The sequence below is a fragment of the Symphalangus syndactylus genome, chromosome 19, assembly GCF_028878055.3.
Source record: "Symphalangus syndactylus isolate Jambi chromosome 19, NHGRI_mSymSyn1-v2.1_pri, whole genome shotgun sequence".
Lineage (NCBI taxonomy): Eukaryota > Metazoa > Chordata > Mammalia > Primates > Hylobatidae > Symphalangus > Symphalangus syndactylus.
Genome location: NC_072434.2, coordinates 57,671,282 through 57,696,322, shown reverse-complemented (window position 1 = coordinate 57,696,322; position 25,041 = coordinate 57,671,282). Strand labels below are relative to the sequence as shown.

The 25,041-nt window shown below is 55.7% G+C and overlaps 1 protein-coding gene across 9 annotated transcripts; it reads left to right on the top strand.

The window, feature by feature from the left end:
- Positions 1-354: 354 nt before the first annotated feature.
- Positions 355-24,756, top strand: PCSK9 (proprotein convertase subtilisin/kexin type 9). 9 transcript variants are annotated; one of them, XM_055233786.1, is made up of 13 exons: positions 355-854; positions 2,787-2,909; positions 4,675-4,866; positions 7,313-7,436; positions 13,155-13,288; positions 13,528-13,669; positions 15,967-16,163; positions 17,269-17,452; positions 17,975-18,148; positions 18,438-18,586; positions 19,399-19,576; positions 21,285-21,466; positions 23,311-24,756. In XM_055233786.1, exons 1-13 carry the CDS (start codon positions 645-647, stop codon positions 23,524-23,526), a joined length of 2,205 nt encoding a protein of 734 aa, XP_055089761.1. In that variant the 5' UTR covers positions 355-644; the 3' UTR covers positions 23,527-24,756. The 9 variants fall into 9 exon arrangements, with proteins under 9 accessions (XP_055089761.1, XP_055089767.1, XP_055089766.1 ...); XM_055233788.2 differs by lacking the exon at positions 2,787-2,909 and having other exon boundaries at positions 645-854; positions 23,311-23,522; positions 24,140-24,730; XM_055233792.1 differs by lacking the exon at positions 2,787-2,909 and having other exon boundaries at positions 7,370-7,436.
- The last annotated feature ends 285 nt before the right edge of the window (positions 24,757-25,041 follow it).

Sequence of the window (25,041 nt, the reverse complement as noted above, 5' to 3'; positions counted from 1 at the left end):
CACAGTAGGATTGATTCAGAAGTCTCACTGGTCAGCAGGTGACAAGGTGGACCCAGGAAACACTGAAAAGGTGGGCCCGGCAGAACTTGGAGTCTGGCATCCCACGCAGGGTGTGAGGCTGGAGAGGAGGTGCCCCTAGAGCGCCGGCCCGCCTTCCGGCCCAGTTAGGATTTGGGAGTTTTTTCTTCCCTCTGCGTGTAATCTGACGCTGTTTGGGGAGGGCGAGGCCGAAACCTGATCCTCCAGTCCGGGGGTTCCGTTAATGTTTAATCAGATAGGATCGTCCGATGGGGCTCTGGTGGCGTGATCTGCGCGCCCCAGGCGTCAAGCACCCACACCCTAGAAGGTTTCCGCAGCGACGTCGAGGCGCTCATGGTTGCAGGCGGGCGCCGCCGTTCAGTTCAGGGTCCGAGCCTGGAGGAGTGAGCCAGGCAGTGAGACTGGCTCGGGCGGGCCGGGACGCGTCGTTGTAGCAGCGGCTCCCAGCTCCCAGCCAGGATTCCGCGCGCCCCTTCACGCGCCCTACTCCTGAACTTCACCTCCTGTACGGTCCTCCCCGCCGCAAGGCTCAAGGCGCCGCCGGCGTGGACCGCGCACGGCCTCTAGGTCTCCTCGCCAGGACAGCAACCTCTTCCCTGGCCCTCATGGGCACCGTCAGCTCCAGGCGGTCCTGGTGGCCGCTGCCACTGCTGCTGCTGCTGCTGCTGCTGCTCCTGGGTCCCGCGGGCGCCCATGCGCAGGAGGACGAGGACGGCGACTACGAGGAGCTGGTGCTAGCCTTGCGTTCCGAGGAGGACGGCCTGGCAGACGCACCCGAGCACGGAGCCACAGCCACCTTCCACCGCTGCGCCAAGGTGCGGGCGTAGGGGTGGGAGGCCGGGGCGAACCCGCAGCCGGGACGGTGCGGTGCTGTTTCCTCTCGGGCCTCAGTTTCCCCCCATGTAAGAGACGAAGTGGAGTGCAGGTCGCCGAGGGCTCTTCGCTTGGCACGATCTTGGGGACTGCAGGCAAGGCGGCAGGGGAGGACGGGTAGTGGGGAGCGCGGTGGAGAGCGGGCACAGCCGGCTCTCTGGGGACTTGGTGGGGCGTGCGGCTGCGCTATTCAGTGGGAAGGTTCGCGGGGTTGGGAGACCCGGAGGCCGAGGGAGGGCGAGCAGAGCACTGCCAGGATCTCCTGCCCAGATCTCACAGTTTCCGCCTCGCCGCGGCACAGGTGGGTGAAGGAGTGAATGCCTGGAACGCACTGGGAACTGCACCAGGCACAGAGAAAGCGGGCTTGCCATTATAGTGGGTTCCGATTTGGTTTGGGAAATTTGGGCAGCGAAGGGTGGAGGGCCTGGAGAGAAGGCCCTACCCGAGACAGGGGCGGGGTGGGAAGGACGGCAGATGCTGGGAGGGCGAGGCAATTTCTTTATGACACAGAACTCATGCTGTAGTATTCTGTTTCAGCTGAAGAAAAGAACCACCTGAAGAGGCAGGGGAGAAGGGGCGGAGGTATTCTCGAGGCCCATTGGTGTCCTTTAGGACTCAGGCAGGGAAGGGCCCTTGGTGCTCTGGAGCCGGAGGTGGTGCGCCGGATACTGGGATCCCGGAGTTGAGCCCGGCGCCTCAGCTCACCTGGCCGCCTGCCGACCGGACCGTGTGCGGGGCGAGTTTGCTCAACAACTCTGCCAGCATCTGGCCCTCAGGCTGTGGGAAGCTTCTTCCCGGGGCGGGACCACTAGTTTTTTCTAAGTATTACCAGCCCAGGACTTGGCTGAGGTTCTGTGTCCGCCAGCTTGGAGTCAGATCTGGGGTTGAATCCTGGCTTCCTCTCACTAGCTGTGGTGCTTGACAAGTCACTTATCCTTGAGCCTCCATTGCCTAATCTTTAAAAGGGAGGTGACAATCGTCCCTAAGCCTCAGTGGCAGCAGATGGGGAGATGAAGGGAAAGTTCTGTTGACCATGAGTGAACTTACGATGCAAGCCCGGCGGGGAGGCGGGGGGATCACTTGCGGTTTTGTCCCTGTCTGCAGTGTGACCTGTTGGTGACATTGTCTTTGCTCCAAACCACAGCTCCTGGGGCAGAGGGGAAAATTCTGCCACTCATAGCTGCCTGCCCACCCTTCTGTCTGAGTGTGCTGGGTGGCAGGATGGCAGGTCCTTACTCAGCCCACTATAGCCCTCTTCCTTGTTCCCTGAGCCTTTGACTTTCTAGAGGGATGTTGTGGGGTTGTGGCCAGGATAAGAAAGGGCATTTCAAGTTACCACTGCTCCAAAACAACTGTTCTGGAAATAGTGAGTACCCCATCGTGAGAGGTGAGTAAGCAGAGGCTGTATGACCACCTGAGCCAAGCCCTTAAGGATGTTTCTTCTCTGGTGGAAGTTTGGAACAGGAGCCTCCTCGAGTTCATTTATTCATTCATTCAATGGTTATTTTGTGGGAATCGAATTTAGATGAAAATATTTTTTTGGCAAGCAGAAAAGGATTTTTAGACCAATCCTTTTCTTTTAGTCATGAGAAACTGAGACCCAGAGAGAGGAGGTCACCCCAGGTGCATTAGAACTGGGTTTCCAGAACTGACACTCCACTGCACAGAGTACTCTCCCAATTCACTCGGTTTTTATTTAGCAGAAGACATTTTTAGATGGGTCTTTGAAGCATTAGTAGGAGTTCAGCAATGATGGTGTCAGGAGAATTTTATTCTAGGATTAGGAGGTACCATGAACAGAGATACAGAGCTGAGGAAACCAGAGGTGGAGGATAAGGAGCACATGTCCACAGTTCTTTTTCTTTTTTTTTGAGATGGAGTTTCACTCTTGTTGCCCAGGCTGGAGTGCAATGGTGCAGTCTCAGCTCACTGCAACATCTGCCTCCTGGGTTCAAGTGGTTCTCCTGCCTCAGCCTCCCAAGAAGCTGGGATTACAGGTGCCTGCCACCACTCCCGGCTAATTTTTGTATTTTTAGTAGAGATGGGGTTTCACCATGTTGGACAGGCTAGTCTCGAACTCCTGACCTCCTCAGTGGATCCGAGGAGGTGATCCGCCCACCTCAGCCTCCCAAAGTGCTGGAATTACAGGTGTGAGCCACCGCGCCTGGCCTCCACAGTTCTTTATCCACCGTCTGAAATGTAAAATATTATGAAAACCAAAAGTTTTTTTGTGATTTATTTGATGGTAGCACCTGACGTGAACTGACATGAGATTATTTGTAATCTAGTTGTGTGAATATGCATATTCACATATTTTGCTGCATAGATTACAGTATGCAGCTCCAGATTCCTCCAAGAAGACTCTGATTGCCCATTACTGCCTTTCTAAAATCCAAACAAGTTCTGAGGTTCAAAACCGATTTGGCCCTAAGGCTTTGGGTAAAGGGGGTGGACCATATTCTGCTCTGACTGGAGTCCAAGATGCATATATACAGAGATATGGGTGATGGGGCTGCAAAGATAGGTTGAAGTAGGGGCCAAGGAGGAGCATGGAGTTTGGACTTGATCCATGAGGCTGTGGGGAGCCAGTGAAGGTTCTTGAGCAGGTATGTCTGCCTGAGAGCAGTTGGGGCAGACAAGAGCTAAAACCAAACAAATCACCTGCAGATAGTGGCTGCTATAATTTGTTTGTCACCTCCAAATCTCATGTGGAAATTTGGTCCCCAGTGTTGGAAGTGGGGCCTAATGGGAGGTGTTTGGGTCATGGGGGAGGAACCCCCATGAAAGGCTTGGTGCCGTCCTTGTGGTAATGAGTAAGTTCTCCCTCTGTGATTTCCCTTGAAGGCTGATTATTAAAAAGAGCTTGGCACCTCCCTCTCTTCTCTCTTGCTTCTTCTCTTGCCATGTGATTGATCTCTGCACATGTAGGCTCCCCTTCACCTTCTGCCATCAGTGGAAGCAGCTTAAGGCCCTCACCAGAAGCAGATGCTGGTGCCATGCTTCCTGGAGAGCTTGCAGAACCATGAGCTGAATAAATCCCCTTTCCTTGTAAATTACTCACCTTCAGGTATTCCTTTATACAGCAACACAAAAGGACTAAGACAGGGGCCTTGACTCTTCTCTCTCTTTAAGAAGTGTTGCCTTTGCTGACTTAGTCATCCCTTCTGCCTGCATTTGTAGAGCATCTGGATGGGAGATTTATATAGCCGTCACTCTTGACCTTCCCAGCAGGCCTATGTCATAGGTACTGTGGTCTCTACAATGCAGCAGAGATATCTGAGCTCAGAGAGGTTGAGTGACTTGCTCATGGCTGCACAACCAGGAAATATTGGAGCTGGAATTCAGGTCCACGGTTTCCTGGCTCCAAAGCCCACGATTTTTTCCCTCCATTTATTCTGATTGGGGCATGGGGGAGGGAGTGGCCTTTGGGCAAGGCCACCAGGGGCGACCAGGCCTGTGGAGAGCTGGGTGCGGGTGCAGGTACAGAGGAAAGCCTGTTGTCGTGTGTGGCCCATAGTTCCCATTTGTGCCTGACTGGCACATTTGAAAGTGTTATATAACTATGTGAATAATAATAGTTGGCCTATATGAGGTTTTTAATTTGCTTTTTGGTCCGCATTTGGTAACTTCTTTATCATCTACTATACTCTTGTTGTGCCTCTTTTGTTGTAATTCTAATTTGTAAGTAGGGGTGAGATAAAGTATACCTAGGATTTGCTGGGTTTCTTCCATGTCATTATGTTCCTCCTTGCACTGGGCCAGGATCCGTGGAGGTTGCCCGGAACCTACGTGGTGGTGCTGAAGGAGGAGGCCCACCGCTCGCAGTCAGAGCGCACTGCCCGCCGCCTGCAGGCCCAAGCTGCCCGCCGGGGATACCTCACCAAGATCCTGCATGTCTTCCATGACCTTCTTCCTGGCTTCCTGGTGAAGATGAGTGGCGACCTGCTGGAGCTGGTGAGCCACGCTTTTTGGGGATGGCACTTCCTGATAGGGCTGGGCCACTGCATATACACTGGGGACTGTGCTTAGTAGGCCCATTGCTGAAAATCGGAAGGGGACAGCAAGTATGTATTGAGCACTTATTGGGTACCAAGCACAGTAACTACTGGCTTTCTGTATAGAATTCCCTTTAAGCCTGGCCATGCCCCAGTGGTACGTCTATCTTCATTTGAAAGATGAGGAGACCGAAGTTCAGAGGGGACCACACAGACAGCTAGGGGTAGAGCCTGGATCACACCCATTGGTCTGCCTGCCAGCCATTCTTGTGCCAATGCATCTGCTGCCTATGGAAACCTGTAGGGACAAGGCCCTGGGATGTTCAGTGGAGCCTGAGTCATTTTATAAAAAAGCATGACTCTAGGGTCCAAAATTCCTTTGAGGCTGTTGCTATCCAGAGTAAAGTCCCTTCTTTAGGACAGGGTGGCCCTCCTCCCTCCTGGATGTCACATCTTCGGTGGAGGGGCAGAAAGGGGACTGGGTATTCTCCTCACCCTGGCCCTAGTGCTTCAAATCTTAAAAAAAGTTCTTGTTTGTGCTTCTGCCCGACCTTCTAGCCCACCTCGTTTCCTGGCCTCTAACTTGATGAGAGCGTGTGTCATTTTCACACTGATTCTCCACATGGCAGGTGGTGCTTCTCAGCCTCCTGCAGACAGTGAGGCCCATGGTCTTGCCCAAGGTCACACAGCGTGTAATGGGCAGGGTCAGAGTCTGGACCTGGGTCTCCTAGCTGCACTGCACTGCTGCCCCACGGGTTAATCAGCTCAGCATCCCGTGGCTGAACAGCTACCTCATACCAAGGCCTGTGTGGCCATGACAGGGATTGACAGGGTCCCTGCCTTGGGAACCCGTAGTCTAAGTAGAGGAGACTGACAAGTCAATGCCTTCCATCAGTCTGCTCAACACACATTTACCAAATGCCTACTGTGTGCTGCAGAGGCGAAGATGACACAGCCCAGGCCTTTCCCTCGAGCTTACAGTTCAGGAGGAGAGACTGACCAGTGACTGCCAGTACAGTTGACTATGGGACAATGTGTTCAGCATTGGGGAGAGATGAAGAAGGTACCCGCATAGCACCAGATGACAGGCACAAGCCCCACAGGCCAGGCCAGCTGCTCAGAGGAGAGTAGGCCAAGCAGAAGGCTGCAGGCATTTGCCATCGAGAGTTTGGCTTCAAACTGGGCGTCATACCAGCCTGGGTTCGAGTCCCGCCCAGCCCCTTATTGGTTGTCTAACCCTGAGCAAATCCCTTCACCTCTCTGAGCCTCATTCCCCTATCTGTAAACTAGTTATAATAATGGGAACATTCACTTAAGGACTAAACGAGGTCGTGAAGCGTTCAGCAGATGCTAGGTACAGAAACTCGCTGAAGTCGGGGGCAGGTTAAGAAGCCTCTGGGGATACGAAGGCATCCAGGGACTAGCTGTGGCAGGAGGCTGTTACCACTTAGGTCTGAAGGGTAAGGAGAGGGAATAGTTTTCCCTTCTGCCCAGTTGGAGCCGGTGGCATGGAGGAGAGGCTGCCTGTGGGGAATCACCCGAGGGTTCACCGCTGCCATGTGCAGGGAGTCAGGAGGTAGGGAGGGAGTGGGGCAGATGCACACTTTTTTTTTTTTTTTTGAGACTTTGTTGCCCAGACTGGAGTGCGGTGGTGCCCTATTAGCTCACTGCAACCTCTGCCTCTCGGGTTCAAGTGATTTTCCTGCCTCAGCCTCCCGAGTAGCTGGGACTACAGGTGTGTGCCACCATGCCTGGCTAATTTTTGTATTTTTAATAGAGATGGGGTTTCACCGTGTTGGCCAGGCTGGTCTCGAACTCTCGACCTCAGGTGATCCCCCACCTCGGCCTCCCAAAGTGTTGGGATTACAGGCGTGAGCCACTGCTCCCAGCTGCAGATGCACTCTTGTCCTTCTAACTCCTGCTGGTGCTTCCCATTGGCTGAGCCCAACTGGAAGCTTTGCAAGGGAGCTGGTGCTGCAGTTTGCACTGAGCAGGCTGGAGAAGGCTGGAGAATAGATTAGGGGACAAACCGAATTGCCAGTGCTGTTATGTCATGATTTAGGCATGGAGTCCAGGGCCTGAGCTTCACTCCGTGTCCATCCTGCCCAGAGCCTTGGCACAGCCTGGCTCCCAGACAAGATGTCAAGTTCAGAATCCTTCCTAAAAGGAATCCTCTGTGCCAGGCCGTGTTGCGGGGATATGGGAGTGCTGGGTTCCCAGCCTCACCAAGGAGTGAGAAAACTCAGGCTCCTAGTCTGTCCTCTGGGGCACTAGCAGGGACAAGGTGGGAGGCTGCTGGGCTGGGATGTGGGGACAGGTTTGATCAGGTGAGGCCAGGCTGTGGCTGTGTTTGCTGCTGTCCAAATGGCTTAAGCAGAGTCCCCCGGCCTCTCTGGCTTCTGCAGGCCTTGAAGTTGCCCCATGTCGACTACATCGAGGAGGACTCCTCTGTCTTTGCCCAGAGCATCCCGTGGAACCTGGAGCGGATTACCCCTCCACGGTACAGGGCGGATGAATACCAGCCCCCGGGTAAGACCCCCATCTGTGCCCTGCCCCTCCCCATCTGAGCTGAATCCATTTTCTCTGCCCTGGCCTTGCCTCCCTGCTGGTGGTTTCCACTTCTCAGGGGGCTTTGGGACTCAGCACCTCCACTGACCCCCTTTTTTCCGTCCCATCCCCATCCCCTGCAGCCCTCACTGCCTGCCTTCCTGTTGCCCCACAAATGCAAAAGTCTTGCCTTAAATGATCCTCTTTTCCTCCTTTTCTCTTGTTTTCCTTTTCTCACCATTTGGAATGGCCCAGCAGGCTGCACTTACCTTGGAAGGAGGGTTCATCTCATGGTGACTCTACCTGGGGCCCCCAGGCCTCTATAACTCCCAGTGCCCTGCAGACCGGATCAGACCCCTTAATGGGATAGACACAACCCTGTCTGGGATGCCCCTGCCTACCTTCCTGTTTTGCTGCTCCGCCTGCCTCCAGCTCCGTTTGGCTTCCTGGGGCTCCCTGCCTGGATCACTTTGTGTCTTCCCTCTAGGCCTTTCTTTCCACTGTTCCCTCTGCCTGGTGTGGCCTGGCTATGGGAGGGAGGGAGGAGGAGCGGCCATGGAAAACGGTCTGCATTCTAGCAGGGCCTTGCAGGTGGCAATTCAGTCGGGGAAGACTCTAGATGCACCTGGCCTGAGGAGAGAATGAAGGGTTCTAGTTGGACTGTGTTAAGTTTGAGGTGCCCATGGTGTGAGGTCTGGGGCTCAGTGCAGAGACGATGCAATGTGGTGGGTCCATGCAACATGGTGCCAGGACGCAGAGCTTGGGGTGAACTCAGCTTTCACCCCTTACCGGTTCTCGTGGGATCTTGGGAAGCCACTTTCTTCTATGAGCCTTGTCATTCTTGTCTGTAAAATGGGCACATGACCCTGTCCCTGTCCTTCTCACAGGTTGCTGTGAGACTCCAGTGAATTGAAGGATGTGCAGATGCTTTTGGAAGTAAAAAGTTGGGGGGCTTCTGTGTGACTCTGCATACGCCCAAACTGTGTGACCTTGCCTATCTCTGATTTGCTGCCATTGCAACAGATCAGAGCTGGTGGGCAGCGTGTGGAGATAGGGTTTGTGTGTGGGACATCCTCTGGCCAGGGTGGCAGCAGCAGAAGTGAGGGGCCTGGTCGGTCATGTGTGCTGACCTGGCCTGGGCAGCCTGTGGCCAGGGAGAGGACAGCTCCTCTGTAGGAAGAGCCTGTTCCTTTCCAACCAGGTGAGACCTCTTCAGTGGAACCCTGGAGTCCCCTGTACTCCACATCAGTGCCTCAGGGACCTCCCGGAGCAGGCTAATATCAGAGACTGAGAGGGACACTGGCAGAGGATCACAGAGACCCCAGTCCAGGCAGAAGACTGAGAAGATCTTGCCCCCTAAGTTAGTTTCCTAGCACTGCTGTGACAAAATACCACCCCCTCGGTTGGAACAAGTCGATTCTCCGCAGTCCTGGAGGCCAGAAGCCTGAATCAGTGTCGGCAGGACCACATTCTCCCCGGGGGCTCCAGGGAGAAGCTTCTCTTGTCTCTTCCGTGTCCCAACAGCGGCCACACACCAATCCCAGCCTCTGTCTTCACACAGCCTTCTCTGTGTCTCTCTCCTCTTCATTGTCTCATAAGGACACTTGTCGTTGGATTTAGGGCCCTCTGGATCCTTCAGGATGATCTCATGTGGGGAACCTTAACCACATCTGCAAGGACCCTTTTTCCAAATCAGGTCACAGCCACAGGTTATGGGGGTTAGGATGTGAGTGTATCTCTTTGGCAGCCACCGTTCCCTCCTCTCCCTTGGGCTTGAAGCAGACGTGGGGCCCTTTCCTCCCCATAGGAAGCCCATGGATTGCCCCCCTTCCCGCTTCCCCCGAGTGTCTGTGGGAAGTGGCAGGAATGGCAGGCAGGGGTGTGGAACCCCTTCTGGAGTCACATCAAGGGCTTGGCTGGAGGAAGTCCTCCTGGATTGGGGGCATGGGGCAGGCTGGCTGGGCCCAGCAGCAGCCTCTTCATTCATGGGGAGGCCACAAGCATGGGCCCTGGAGCTGGATGCCGCCCTCAAACCCAGACCCTGCACTCTTAACTGTGTGACCTTGCACACATCACTCACCCTCTCTGATCCTCAGGTTCCCCTGCAAAAGGGAGGTAATGATAACCCTCACTGTGGGGGGCTGTTTGGAGGGTTAAATGAGTTATTGCTGTAGCATGCATTTCTCTGTCAGGTACTGAGTGAGGTGCTGTGATTTTAGCCCTGCATTTTTCTTTTCTTACCATTCAACAATAACGTTTTGAGCACCCACTGTGTGCCAGGCACCGTATTAGGTGCTAGGGATACAAATGTGAATGAAATGAATGTGGTCTCTTCCCCCAACAGTGTATCCAGAAGATTAATCCATTCCTTAAACAAATGCTACTCGACACAGATTAGTTCTGGATCGGCTGAGAGCTCTGGAGGAGAGCAGGCAGCTGCGAGCCTGTGTATCCGGCAGAAGGATCAGGAAAGGCTTCCTGAAGGAAGCGCTGTTCTAGCCAAGACCCACGGGGGCATTATTAGCCAGGCAAAGGGGACGGTGTCCAAGCAGAGGAATGAACATGGACTGAAGCTGTGAGGCAGGAGGGAGTGTGGCCTGTGCAGAAGGGACCGAGGCTGGTGAGAACAGCAGGGCCTGGGTGGCCTCCAGGGAAGATGTGAAAGGAAGAACTTGGCCACAGTCTGAGCTTCTCAGGCGCATGGCAGGGCTGCCTGGTGAGAGGGAATGAGCTCCCTGCTCTGGAGGTATGCAAGCAGGACTGGGCTCTCACCCGCCAGAGGCCACAGAGCTTCCCAGAGGCTGGAAGAGGCCACTCCAAGGCCTCTTTGCCCCTGAGAGTGGTGGCTCTTCTTGAGGCCACCTTGCCACGCTGTCACAGGGAACTAGCAGTCCCTGCCTCACCCCGGGGGTTTGGAAGATAGAGGGAGGCCTAGGAAGGGCCCTGTGTCTCATCCGAGCTGGGCCCCTTTCCAGCCTCTCCCTGGAAGGAAGCCCAAGGATGTTCCTGCGGGGGCTTTGGCTTATGTTTCGCTTCAGCTGTGGAGGCCGTGGTGGGGCTGTGGGCCCTGGTGGGCGTTCCAGGCCTACAGCCTCTCTCCTGGCAGTGTCTTACCAAGAGCTGCCCCTTTGCCAGGCCCACCTGCCCTCATGCTTGCAGCCTCCTGGCCCTGTCCCAGCAGGACAGTGGGCTGGTGTGAGCGGGCAGGAACCGCCTGCACTTAGAAGGTGTGGGGCTGCCTCCCCGAGCTTCCACCTGCCGCTGGGGCCACACCCCAGGCCCAGGGATGTGACCCCACAGTGGTCACATCATCTTGCAGCGGACCCCAGGTGCAGCTCCTGGAGCAGATGGTGGTCCCAAGCATGGGTGGGACCAGAAAGGACTCTCACCTGGGCTAACTCAGCTGCAGCCTCGTTCCCTCCTCACACACGAGGAGGAACATGGACTGGAAGCCTGCCCAGCAGGCCTTCTGCTCGATGTGCGTTGTGTGGCTTATGTCCAGGGAGGGAAGCAGCCTCTGTGCTGTCTTCTAGATGAGCCTGTATCCCCTGGGCTGTCTGCCAGTGTATCCAGTTGTCCCGTCAGCCTGGAAGCTCTGCGGGAGGACCTTGGGCTGCTTCCTGAGCACCTGTATCCCCTGCAGCAAGCCCAGGGCATCTGCTAGGAGCAGACTGAGCATGGCTTGTGGGCCTGGCACCATCCGGCCTCTGCCCACCTTGCTGGCCTTGTCTTGGGTCTGCCCCTTCGACATTCCGTAGCCCAGCTCAATATCTAGTGGTTCCTCTAGGGTGGCCAGCACCCTTTGGTCTCCAGATGTCTTCAGGTCGGAGCTCACAGCGCTCTCAGCCACCCCTTCCCAGTGCAGCACCGGGCACGTGGTAGATGCCTACTGATGAGTGAAAGCTCCTAACACACTCAGAGAGCAAGGACTCCACCTCATCCCGCAGCCTGGGAGGAGAGGCAGACTGCTGAGGACCTGCCCAGCATGCTACAGAAGAAACCAAAGTGCCCACGGGACTGATCAGTGGAGCTTCCTGCCGAGACTGGAGGCCATAGGGCAGGGTGGACAGTGTGTGTGCAGGCTGGGGACTCACAGTTCGGACTGTGCCCAGCCCTACTAGCATAGTGGGTGGGTGGGAGGATGCGGGATTGGGGGCTGACCTTGCCTGAAATTAATGTGGGATCTCAGAGCAGCCACTGAATTGCTCTGTAGGGGGCTAAATAGTGGCCCCCACAGATACACACACCCAGACAGAGCCTGTGAGCCAGACCTTATTTGGAGAAAAGGTCTTTGTAGATGCAATTAAGCATCTCAAGATGGCATCATCTGGACTATGCGGTGGGCTGTAAGTCCCATGATGTGTCTTTATGAGAGAAAGGCAGAGGGAGATTTGACACACACAGGAGGGGCCACGTGGAGACGGAGGCGGAGATTGGAGAAATGTGGCCACAAGCCAGGGAGCACCAGCAGCCACCAGAAGCTGGAAGACGTGAGGCAGGGTTCTCCCCGGAGCCTTCGCTGCTGAGTCTGGGAATTTGTTACCGAAGCCATAAGAAGTGGGGACACGCCCTGAGCCTCCCACACTTGCTCACCTGTCCTGAGATGAGAATCTCTACTCTGCAGCATATTTGGAGGATCACTGCGGGGGCCACAGAGGTGCTGTTCAGATGGCACTTCAGAAGACTCAGGAGACCCTGGGGCAGGAGCAGTTTGACTGACAGCCCAGAGGGCTGCCCTCTGATGCCACCTGAGGCCCTGCTTCTCCTGGCTGCAGGGGTTCCAGGCCCAGGCCATTTCCGCTGATGCAGGACTCTGCTGGCAGCAACCTGCCTGAAGTCTTCCTTTGGCCTGGCTGGGAGTTTCTGAGACCTGTGCTGGAGCGGAGGTGCTTCCTTCCTTGCTTCCCTTCTTCCTCTCTCCCTTCTCCGTCCAGCGGAGGACCTGCCTTGCATCTGTGAGCTCTCCCTACTTTCTCCTACACCCCAACCTTTGTCCTGCAGGGGTGACTCCCCCAGTGAGTCTCTTGCAGCTTTTACCCCAGTGCCTGCTTCTTGGAGAATCCAAACTGATCCAGTTAGGGATGATAAAGTGTAGGGTAGGCTCTCGGTGACTGTTTTCTCTGAGGCTGTGACTCGTGTGAGGCAGAAGCAGCCCCCGTGAGCCCTCCTGGTACCTTGTGGAGTGGAGAACGCTTGGACCTGGAGCCAGGAGGCCCGGACACACATCCTGTCCGAGCTGCAGCTTCCTGTCTCTAACATGAACTGGCCAGCGCAGGTGGCCGGACATCACTGTTATTCTCCTTTGAGTCTTTAAATCTTGTCTTTCTTGCAGACTCGGTGAGCTGTGAAAGGCTATAATAGGGGCTTTATTTTACACTATGATATTGTTTTTTGAACATTCATATTACTGTTGGATATTCATACGAAGAAGCAGGATGACTTGGGTCCTTCTTGGCAGTAGGATTGTCAGCTGATGGCCTTGGACAGTTACCTGCCCTCTCTAGGCCTCCCTTTCCTTGTCTATGAAATATATTATAGAATAGGATGTAGTGTGTGAGGATTTTTTTGGAGGTTAAATGAGTGAATATATTTAAGGTGCTTTCACCAGTGCCTGGGATGTGCTCCACAGTTTCTGTGTGTTAACTCTAAGGTTGACTTCATGCTCATTCCCTCCTCTCCCACAAATGTCGCCTTGGAAAGACGGAGGCAGCCTGGTGGAGGTGTATCTCCTAGACACCAGCATACAGAGCGACCACCGGGAAATCGAGGGCAGGGTCATGGTCACCGACTTCGAGAATGTGCCCGAGGAGGACGGGACCCGCTTCCACAGACAGGTAAGCATGGCCCTCTGATGGGAGGGCTGCCTCTTCCCGTATCCCCATCCTGGAGGTGGGTGGGGACTGCCCCTCAAGAGGGTTGCAGCTGTACTGCTGGGTTGCACCCCCAGCTGTCACTGTCCCCTCCCTGCCATCAGTTGTGGGAAGGATGTTCATCCATCCAGCCACCTGCTGATTTGTTATGGGGTTGGTGTGGGGGGGGTCTTTCTCATGTGGTCCTTGTGTTCGTCGAGCAGGCCAGCAAGTGTGACAGTCATGGCACCCACCTGGCAGGAGTGGTCAGCGGCCGGGATGCCGGCGTGGCCAAGGGTGCTGGCCTGCGTAGCCTGCGCGTGCTCAACTGCCAAGGGAAGGGCACGGTTAGCGGCACCCTCATAGGTGAGTGATGGCCCTAGATGGTGCTGGTCTCTCTCCATCTGGACCTGGCCTGGGAGGTGGCTTGGGCTGGGCCCAGGGAAAGCTAATGTCTCCTAACCAAGAATGCTGTGGCAGCCTCTGCCGCAGAGCCGGAGAACCAGAGTGCCAAGGCTGGCAGGGTCCCAGTAGCCACGAGTGCAGATGAAGAAACCCAGGCCCCAAGAGGGTCATGCAGGTAGCCCAGGGAGTTCAGCCTTGACCCTGGGTCAATGACCTTTCCACAATTCCACACTGCTCCCCTTTTCAAATCCGGTGACATCCTTATGTCTTTTGTGATGTTATCTTCAATGTGGAGGGACTCGAGGTGATCTAAGCAAACTTTTTCTATCTTCTGCTTGCATACCTCTGAGACCAGGGGACTCACTCACTTGCACGACTGGGCCCTGCAGGTCACACTGGCCAGGCAGATGTGGTGGAGGAACTGGCAGAGGACTTTTTCTAGACTGTGACTACATTTAGTTCACCCGGCAGCCCCCGTGTGAAGTCCAGTTGAGAACTAGGACTCTGGGGGCCTGTGGACAGAGAAGAGGGAGGGTGCTGTCCCTTGCTGACTTCCTCTTGTGGCCAGACATTGAGCAAGGCCTCTGTACAGCATGCCCTGGGGCTAGCCTTGCCATAGCTGCTAAACAGTTGATGAAACCAGTCCAGAGAGGGGAGGTGACTGTCTGAGGTCACACAGCTCAAGCTGGGGGAACTCCTGGGAAAGCTGTCGGCGCTGGGCAGCAGCTTGACTTCCATTGCAGGCCTCAGCCTGCTCAAACACTGGCTCTGGTGCTGGCAGAGGCAGCCCACGAGCCTGTTTCAAAGGCTGAGAAGGCCCAGGAGTCTGCTCTGTGCTCCAGCAGTTCTGCTCTGAGACTTTCCTACAGAGTACAGGTTTTGATGTTCAGTTTTAAAGGCAAGAATCAATAACTTTCGGCTCCATCAGGTGACTCCTTGTGCCTGTCCCACCCCTTTATTGACTGACCTCGGCTCAGTCTGGTCAGTTGCTGAAGGTCAGTGTGCGGAGGGGAGGCTGTTCTTTCCCAGAAAGGCCTTCCCCAGGCCTGGTGCTCTGGCCTCTGGAGGACTTCCTGGAGAAGTCCCTTCTTTGGGGTCCCAGTCAGTGTATGGGAAACCCCTATTGCATGACCTGGCATGGGGCAGGGGCTCAACAGTCACTATGGCCTTCCTTGCCGCTGCCATTTCCTCCTCTGTAAGCAGGTGATTGTGTGTCAAGTCTGAGCACAGAGATAAGCACACAGCAGGTGATTAATAACTAGCAGCTGTAGGCTGGGCGCGGTGGCTCATGCCTCTAATCCCAGCACTTTGGGAGGCTAAGGTGGGCAGATCACTTGAGGTCAGGGGTTCAAGACCAGCCTGGCCAACATGGTGAAACCCCGTCTCTACTAAAAATACAAAAATTAGCCAGGCATGGCGGTGGATGCCTGTAATCCCACCTACTTGGGAGACTAAGGCAGGAGAATCACTTGAACCCAGGAGGTGGAGGTTGCAGTGAGCTGAGATCGTGCCACTGCAATCCAGCCTGAGTGATAGAGTGAGACTCCATTTCAAAAATAAATAAGTAAATAACTAGCAGCTGTAAATGTGGCTGTTGTTCTTCACATCCACACTCAGTGCCACTCCACTCCCTCCCTGGGTGGTGTGAGGGGCCTCACTAGCTGTCTCCTAGGAGGAGCATGGCTGTGAGATTCCAGCTCCATCCTTGGCCACAGCTCCTGGAGACATCTTAGAGGCCAGGATCCAGAAGGCTCCCACACCCCATTTGACAGGGGAGAAGCTGTCAGCTCCAGGTCCCCTTGCACATCAGGGCCAGAGCTGAGTTAGGCCTCCAGTCTCCAGGCCACTGGGCCAGAGCTCACAGGCTCATGTGACCATGAGGGCTGGCAAGTCTGAAATCCGCAGGGCAGGCCAGGCAGGCTGGCAATCCCTGCAGAATTTGACGTTGCAGTACTGAGTCCTAAGGCAGTCCTGGGGCAGAATTCCTTCTTCCCTGGGAGGCCTCAGTCTGTTCTCTTAAGGCCTTCAACTGATTAGATGAGGCCTGCCCACCTTATAGAGAGTAACCTGCCTTACTCCGTCTTCTCATTTAAACGTTAGTCACATCTAAAAAATATTTTCGCAGCAGCATTTCCACTGGCTTTTGACCAAACATCAGGCCACAAAGTTGATCCCCAAAATTAACCATCACTCTGTGTCTGTAAGGGAGGGGCTGGGAAAGGGGAGCAGGTCTCCCCAAGGGGTTTTGTTCCTCCCAGGCCTGGAGTTTATTCGGAAAAGCCAGCTGGTTCAGCCTGTGGGGCCACTGGTGGTGCTGCTGCCCCTGGCGGGTGGGTACAGCCGGGTCCTCAACGCCGCCTGCCAGCGCCTGGCGAGGGCTGGGGTCGTGCTGGTCACCGCTGCCGGCAACTTCCGGGACGATGCCTGCCTCTACTCCCCAGCCTCAGCTCCCGAGGTAGGTGCTGAGGCTGCTGCCCCAAAGCGCGGGTGTGGGGCGGAGGGGCGTGGGTGTGGGGCAGAGGGCGGGCGGGCAAGTGGGCCCCGTGGGCTTCTCGTGGCACGTTCCTAGAGGCCGAACCCTTCTGGCTTTAGAAGGAGTCGTCAGAGACCCCCGCCGTGCGGGAGGCTGGGGAGGAAGCGGCCCGAACCTCCATCATCCCAGAGTCTGAATAGCAGTGGTCCCGCCACGCGCCCACGTAGCCACGCCCCCACACCCCGTCCTGGCCACTCTCCCTCCTGAAGGTCTCCTGGTACCCACCCCCTCCCCATCTCCATCCCCAGGCCTTGCGTCCTCTGCCCAATACTCTTAGGGCCTCCCCGTTGTCCCGCTCCCTCCGCGGCTCCATGACTGACCGCTTGAGCAAGGCGAATGTGGATGGGAGCAGTTGAGGGCTCAGAACTCTTACCCGAGGAACTTCCACGGAGTGTGCCGCATGCACGGAGCCTCGGCCCTGAGGAGCTGGGGGGCAGTGACCGTCCCTCCTCTGACCACCACTCCTCCAGTGTCAGGACACTGCGGGTATCTAGGGGAAGGAATCTTGTTCCACTCCAAGTCTGGAACTTCAAGTCTGCGTGCGCACGCGCTCATGTGTATGCGCGTGCGCGTTGGGGGTGGGCGTTGCGGAGCAGATGCGTACCTGACAGCGGTAACCTAGGTCCTCCTGGGCCTATCAGAGGCTTCCCTGGCGGCCGAATTTAAAGGCATCAAGCAAACAAAGCCCAACACATCTCTGCCTTGTCCTCTCAGTTTCCCCCCGTGGCACTTAGAACCACCTGATACAGCTGAATAGTTTCCTGTCTATCTCCCCCACTAGGATATAAACTCCACAGGGGCGCTGGGAATGCTGCCTGGCTATGGTAGGGACAGAGGGGAGCAACAGGGCGGGGCAGGGGTGCTAGAGTTCTGCTTGGGGAGTCAGATTTTCCTTAGGAGGGGACATTTGAATGGGACCCAAACAGGTGTATAGCAGTTGTCCAGCCCAGCTGGCAAGGCCTCAGTCTGCCTCTGCAACCACTCTCTTGGGCTCCTTTCTCTGCCACCCACCTCCTCACCTTTCCAGGTCATCACAGTTGGGGCCACCAATGCCCAGGACCAGCCGGTGACTCTGGGGACTTTGGGGACCAACTTTGGCCGCTGTGTGGACCTCTTTGCCCCAGGAGAGGACATCATTGGTGCCTCCAGCGACTGCAGCACCTGCTTTGTGTCACAGAGTGGGACATCGCAGGCTGCTGCCCACGTAGCTGGTAAGTCACCACCCCACTGCCTCGGCCACCGTGATGCTAACAGCCCCTTTGGCAGTCAGGGTCTGTGCCGGGACCTCCAGTGCCAGACTCTGTGCAGGAGGACCAGAGATGAGGTAGGCCTGATGGTGCCTTCAAGGACACTCAGTCTGATGAGAGAGGCAAGTACACAGAGGGAACACGAGGTCAGGGCTGTATTAGAGGGAGCCCAGAGGAGGCACCTGCCCAGCCCGAGGGTCAGAGAAGGCATCTTGGAGGAGGGACATTTGATCTGGAGCTTGATGGATGAATAGGAGTTCACCTGGCCGATAAGACAGCAACTACCAAGGCTTAGAGGTGTGAGAGGAGGCTGTCTTACCTCACTGAGTAAGGGACCGCAGGCGGCTTACCTTCGAGAAGAGAGCTTGGTGTCTGTGTGCAAGTGTGTTTGTGTGTATGTGTGTGCGTGTATGCACTGGCAGGAGTCCCCTGCTGGGGCAGGAGGGCCAGGCCATCACTATCTTTCACCATTCACCCCTGCACCAGGCATTGCAGCCATGATGCTGTCTGCTGAGCCGGAGCTCACCCTGGCCGAGTTGAGGCAGAGACTGATCCACTTCTCTGCCAAAGATGTCATCAATGAGGCCTGGTTCCCTGAGGACCAGCGGGTACTGACCCCCAACCTGGTGGCCGCCCTGCCCCCCGGCACCCATGGGGCAGGTAAGCAGGATGGCAGGGTGGGCAAGTCCAGGCTGGGGCTTGGGAGGTCTGTGTGACCTTGACAGTCTCTCCCCTCTCCCTTGTTTGTGTAAGGAGGATGATGCCAACTTAAATAGGATTAAATGAGAATGGGGCTCTGAAAGGGCTTTGCAATATTTTCATAACATGTTTTTATAGAGACAGTAGAGTATGTTCTTTAAGCCCTCCTCTCTCCTACCATGAACTAAAGATTTTTGTGGAGGTTCCCTCACTCCCAGCACCCCCTCCTCATCCCAGGCCCTTTTTGCAGGTTGGCGGCTGTTTTGCAGGACTGTGTGGTCAGCACACTCGGGGCCTACACGGATGGCCACAGCCGTCGCCCGCTGCGCCCCAGATGAGGAGCTGCTGAGCTGCTCCAGTTTCTCCAGGAGTGGGAAGCGGCGGGGCGAGCGTATGGAGGTGACTGTACCCCTCCTTCGTGTGTGTGTGTGTGTGTGTGTGTGCGTCAGTGCTGGGCCCTCGGGGACCCCCAGCAAGCCCCTCCATCCTCCAGACTCCAGCTCTTCTGTAAGCTTACAGGGCTGGCCAGACCAGGAGTGGGGCACTCCTCACCTCACGCAGCTGGGGGCTGCTAGAGACAGCCACAGCGGGAAGGGTTTCCTGGAGGCTGCAGGACAGTGCTGGATGGATTTTCAATGCCCATCTAGGTGTGAGCGTGGGGCAGGGCAGCGTAAGGGTCAGCGATCTGCTGCTGTGGACTCAGCCATCTCTAGGCCCTTCTCACTCAGGTGCTCCATGGTTCTGGGAGCTGAGAAATCTCAAACCAGCAAAAAAGGGGAATTGATGTTGATGCTACAGGATAGTGCACAGATGCCATCTGGTTGCAGCATTTTGGTGGAAGGGCAGTGCCCAGCTAGGAGAGTGAGGAGGGGCAGGCATTTCTGGCCTGGGAGATGGTGTCTTAATGCTTGTGTGAGAGGCAGAGCGGGTGGAGTGGAGCTGGCTGGGTCCTTGCTTTGGCCTCTTGGATTTCTCTATATCTCCATTTTGAAACCACTCTGTGTTTGGAAGAACTTTTGAGTATTCAGAGCTGCCACTGGCAGAAGAGTCTACCTTGGGCAGGAGCAAGCTCCTTGTCCCCAGAAGGCTGGGTCTGGCTGGCCCCTGGCAGGGACACTGATGAAGGTGCTTGAGTTGATCCTGTCTAGTCCCTTCCTGTGTTTTCAAAGCCCATTCTAAAGCAGATTCCCATTTCTGTCTTTGACTCTAAGGCCCAAGGGGGCAAGCGGGTCTGCCGGGCCCACAACGCTTTTGGGGGTGAGGGTGTCTACGCCATTGCCAGGTGCTGCCTGCTACCCCAGGCCAACTGCAGCGTCCACACAGCTCCACCAGCTGGGGCCGGCATGGGGACCCGTGTCCGCTGCCACCAGCAGGGCCACGTCCTCACAGGTAGGAGGCTGGGCCTGCCCTGGGGTGAGGAGGGGTCCCTTTCTCCTTATGCACCCACTGCCTGCGAGGCTTGGTCCTCACGAGTGTGATCCGTGAGACTCAAGCCTGACTTGCCATTCCATACTCTGGTTCTGCCGCTTCCATGCCCTTTGAGCCTGGACAGGTGACCTTACTTCTCCTCATCTCAGCTTCCTCCTCCATAAGTGGGAAAAAGGTATTACCTGCCTCATTGTGTTGCGAGGAGATGGGCAGCATCTAGGGCACTGGCCTGGAGCATGGCAGGTGCTTTGCCTAAGGTGGTGTAGTCCAGGAGAGGCAGCTCCAGAGAGAGGCCCCTGGCTGGGGCTGAAAGGAGGGCAGACCTCGGTTTGAATTTCACTCTGCTGCTCAATAGCTGTGTGACCTGGGCAAGTTACTTAACATCTCTGTACGAGGAAACGATGGGTGCTAAGCACTTAGCTTAGTGCGGGGACAATATATATTCTAGCTATCATTACTATTGTTGTCATCACCCGTTGCTTTAAAATCCAGTCTCTGGTATAGGCAACTATTGACAGGCTGCCCTGTGTCAAAAAAATGCCCAGGCAGGTAGCAGGAAGTCACAGATGGGGACCTCTTGGGGCATCAAGGGATGGTGTCCCAAGGCTGAGCTGTTCTGGTTGAGTGGAGCATGAGAGGTGTGGGAAGACAGTGGGACTGCAGCCTGGAATAAGAGGCTCAGAGTTGATTTTCATCTGAGCACCTCCAGGGGAGCCACTGAGGGTTTGAGAACAGGAGAGTGAGGGTGAGAACCTGGCTCTGGGCACAGCAGGCTGGCATGTAGGATGGATGTTCAGGAAAGATGAGCATAAGCATAGTCAGGTGGCTGGTGCCCTTGTCCAGGGGAGTGGCTCCGTCAGGTTCAGGGGGAGCCTGAGGGCTTGGAGGGAAGTCCACCATGCTCTAATCACGCTCCCCTTTGGAAGTGCTCAGCCGATGAGCCCACGGGCACATGTCAGTTTGAAGTCATGGAATCTGACTCCATGAAACACACCTCAAAGAGCCCCATTTCGCAGCTAAGGGAACTGCAGGCTGGACATGCTGAGTGACTGTCCCGAGCCCTTGCAGCTAGGACATAGAGAATACTAGTAACCACAACCGTACCATGTTCAGAGCACATGCCAGGCTCCATGCTGGGGCTTCACACGTGTCATCTTCACAGTGTCCCTGTGAGTAAGTGTGGTTTCTCTTTCCATCTTACAAATGAGTAAACAGGGCCTCAGTGTAGCTGAGTAACCACTATTTTAGGGTGTGTCTGACTCCTACGCCCATGGAAGGCATTCCGAGGTGGTTCAGACAGACCCCAGCCTACCCTTGAACTTCTGCCTGCTGGCTGCATGGGGAGGGGCTGGGGGGAGTTTGAGCATCTCAGGCCATAGAGCCCCTGCCTCATTGTCTCCATCTCTGGGTGGAGAGATGGTGTTTTCCCTGAGAAACTAAGGCTCAGAGAGGTCGAATGGCTCTGCCAAGGTCACACAGCTGGTCAGCTGCAGAGTTGAGAACACAGGAGTCCTGGTGCTCAGGCCAGCATCTCTTTTCTTCTTTGAGTTGTTTCTGGGTTTCCTAGCTCTTGCCTCAGACCTTAAAGAGAGAGGGTCTGATGGGGATGGGCACTGGAGACGGAGCATCCCAGCATTTCACTACCTGAGCTGGCCTTCCTCTGCCCCAGGCTGCAGCTCCCACTGGGAGGTGGAGGACCTTGGCACCCACAAGCCGCCTGTGCTGAGGCCACAAGGCCAGCCCAACCAGTGCGTGGGCCACAGGGAGGCCAGCATCCACGCTTCCTGCTGCCGTGCGCCAGGTCTGGAATGCAAAGTCAAGGAGCATGGAATCCTGGCCCCTCAGGAGCAGGTGAAGAGGCCCGTGAGGCCGGGTGGGTGGGGTGCTGCGTGTCCCTCCTGCACAGCTTTTCTGTGTCAGTTTGTGCCACCACCATACCACCATGCATCAGGGTGGCAGTTTGCCAGGTAGATGCTGTGGGCAGCTTTGGCCATTGTGTGGACAGCATGTGTATGTGTCTCTGTGTGGCTGGGTCTGTTTTTGCTTTTGTCCAGATCAGTAAGGTTTGCTACCTGGGTACCCCACTCCACTTGGCATAGAATGTGCATAAATATGGCATAAAGAAATGCAGTATGCATGCATTTATTGATTGATCTATTTTTTCTGAGATGGGGTCTTTCTATGTTGCCCAGGCTGGTCTCAAATTCCTGGGCTCAAGCGATCCTCTAGTCTTAGCCTCCCCAAGTGTTGGGATTATAGGCATGAGCCACTGCACCTGGCCTCTCTGATCTATTTAACAAACCTGTTGGGAGGTTCTCAGGGTCAGGAGCAGCACTGGGCTCTGAGGACAGAGAGCTCACTCAGCCATGACCCAGAGGGGGTGCCTGAGCTGCATGCTGAAGGTTGTTAGCATGACCAGCAAGGCAAGAAAAGGCCCTGCCGAGATTAGCAAGGCAAGAAAAGGCCCTGCTGAGATTAGCAAGGCATGTGCCAAGCCCTGGAATGTGAGAGCCGGACCTTCTAGAAACCTGGGTGTGTAACTCTCCTTCATAAAAGCCAGTGGGAGCTCCTTAAAAGGCAGCACTGAGGAGTCCACTCTTAAATGAACTCAGCGTCAGTTTTAAAATGCAAGTCTGTGTTGATTCTGGTCTGGATGGTGCATTCCTCGAGAGTAAAAGACAGTCTTGGTCTTGGATCCACTTGCCCTGGGTGCACTGAGGGCTGCTAGGTTCCGGGTGCTCTTCCTGGCACTGGGGAGGGACACAGGCCCAAGAGACATGTTGTTGTCCCTCCTGGAGCATCTATTTTAGTGGGGGAAGACAGAAAACAAAGCAGTAATATAGAGTACTGAAAAGATGCGATGGAGAAAACTATAGCAAGGAAGGGAATGGGTGGGAGAGAGGTCAGGAGAGGTCTCACTGAGAAGGTGGACGAAACGGGCCATGAGGCAGAGAACATGTTCCAGGCAGAGCGAAGGCCCCGGGGTGGGGGATGTGCAGGGAGTACCAGGAAACCAGAGAGGTAGGAATAGTTATGAGGTGGGGGTGCCTCAGAGGGGACAGGGCCAAGTCAGGTGAGACCCGAGGACCAGTCAGCAGTGAGCTGGGGCCATGCAAGGGTCCGGCCTCAGAGGAGTGTGGTCTGGCCTGGATCTGAACCTCTCACTGTGGCCTAGCTGCTGAACTGAGAAGAGATGACAAGGACCTTGGGCAGAAGCAGGGAGACTGGAGGGAGTCAGTGGAGGGTCCAGGTGTTGGGGCGGGGCTCAGGCTGGAGTCTGAAGGGAGCCTGTAGGCCTGGTGGGTGGATGTGGGTGGGAGAAGGGGAGGATGGCAGCAAGGCTCGGGCCCCTGGACAGATGGAGTTGCCATTAAGTGGGATGGGGCAGGCTGTGGGCCATCAGTCTCAGAGGGAAGATGAGTTTGGCACTGGCATGGTAGGCATCTGTCTGTCCCCATGCCCCTCAAACCAGGCACGAAGCAGGAGCTCACGTGTTTGGTCGGCGATGGTGCAGAACCGCCTGGGCAGGAGATGCGGGGTGGGAGATAACGTGGTTGTGTCCCAAATGGGCTCTGAGCCAGTGAGGGCCGTCTGCACTTTGGCCTCACATTGGGATGTCGGAGGGAGAAATAAAGTGTGGGTGGGGGTTCCGGGCCACGCTAGACATGTGCTTTCTTCTCCTCGGGTTCTGGCAGGTGACCGTGGCCTGCGAGGAGGGCTGGACCCTGACTGGCTGCAGTGCCCTCCCTGGGACCTCCCACGTCCTGGGGGCCTACGCCGTAGACAACACGTGTGTGGTCAGGAGCCGGGACGTCAGCACCACAGGCAGCACCAGCAAAGAGGCCGTGGCAGCCATTGCCATCTGCTGCCGGCGCTGGCACCTGGCGCAGGCCTCCCAGGAGCTCCAGTGACAGCCCCATCCCAGGATGGGTGCCTGGGGAGGGTCAGGGGCTGGGGCTGAGCTTTAAAATGGTTCCGACTTGTCCCTCTCTCAGCCCTCCATGGCCTGGCCCTAGGGGATGGGGATGCTTCCACCTTTCTGGAGCTGTTGGCCTGGCCCTTGAGTGGGGCAGGCTCCTTGTTTGGAACTCCCCAGGTGGAGGTGCCAGGAAGCTCCCTCCCTCACTGTGGGGCATTTCACCATTGAAACAGGTCAAGCTGTGCTCGGGTGCTGCCAGCTGCTCCCAACGTGCCGACGTCTGTGGGCAGAATGCCTTTTATTGAGCTCTTGTTCTGTGCCAGGCATTGAATCCTCTGGTCTCCACCAAGGAGGCAGGATTCTTCCCATGGATAGGGGAGGGGGTGGTAGGGGCTGCAGGGACAAACATCGTCGGGGGGTGAGTGTGAAAGGTGCTGATGGTCCTTATCTCCAGCTAACTGTGGGGAAGCCCCTTGGGGCTCCCTGATTAATGGAGGCTCAGCTTTCTGGATGGCATCTAGCCAGAGGCCGGAGATGGGCACGCCCCTGGTGGTCACAGGCTGTGCCTTGGTTTCCTGAGCCACCTTTACTCTGCTCTATGCCAGGCTGTGCTAACAATACCCAAGGGTGGCCTGCAGGGAGCCATCACCTAGGACTGACTCAGCAGTGTGCACTGCTGCACGCACCGTCTCAGCCAACCCGCCCCACTAGCTGGCAGAGTACACATTCGCACCCCTACTTCACAGAGGAAGAAACTGGAAGCGGAGGGGGCGTGCGTGCCAAGCTCACACAGCAGGAATTGAGCCAGAAACCCAGACTGGGCTGGCTCTGAAGCCAAGCCTCTTCTTACTTTACCCGGCTGGGCTCCTCATTTTTACAGGTAACAGTGAGGCTGGGAAGGGGAACACAGACCAGGAAGCTTGGTGAGTGATGGCAGAACGATGCCTGTAGTCACAGAACTTTTTCTGTATCACCTAGGCCTGATTCACTGGCCTGGTGGAGATGCTTCTAAGGGATGGTCGGGGGAGAGGGACAACTGTCCCTCCTTGAGCACCAGCCCCACCCAAGCAAGCAGACATTTATCTTTTGGGTCTGTCCTCTCTCTGTTGCCTTTTTACAGCCAACTTTTCTAGACCTGTTTTGCTTTTGTAACTTGAAGATATTTATTCTGGGTTTTGTAGCATTTTTATTAATATGGTGACTTTTTAAAATAAAAACAAACTTAGTCCTGACTCTTGCGTAGACTTGACTGCCTCGGGTGATGCCTTGCTTCTATCAGGAACCGGGTAAGTTTGTTGAATAGTTGAGTAAGCCAAGTATTTGATGAGTACTTGTATCTTGAGTACAAGTATTGGGCAAGTACTGGTGATGTGAACTTACTCCTTGTGCCTATCCTAGGAATGAAATGAATGTCTTCCTGCAGCTCCCCTGACCACCCTGGCAGTCAAAGTGCCTCCTCCTTGGTGACAGGTGCCCTACAGCACTCTAGATGCTCTGTTGTCCTGAC

What these genes read in the sequence shown, in the direction of transcription:
- PCSK9 (XM_055233786.1), top strand. Translation starts at nt 645, where the DNA reads ATGGGCACCGTCAGCTCCAGGCGGTCCTGGTGGCCGCTGCCACTGCTG. An exon ending in GTGGCGACCTGCTGGAGCTG is followed by an intron (nt 4,867 to 7,312) that starts GTGAGCCACGCT and finishes TGGCTTCTGCAG; the next exon opens with GCCTTGAAGTTGCCCCATGT. An exon ending in GGATGAATACCAGCCCCCGG is followed by an intron (nt 7,437 to 13,154) that starts GTAAGACCCCCA and finishes CGCCTTGGAAAG; the next exon opens with ACGGAGGCAGCCTGGTGGAG.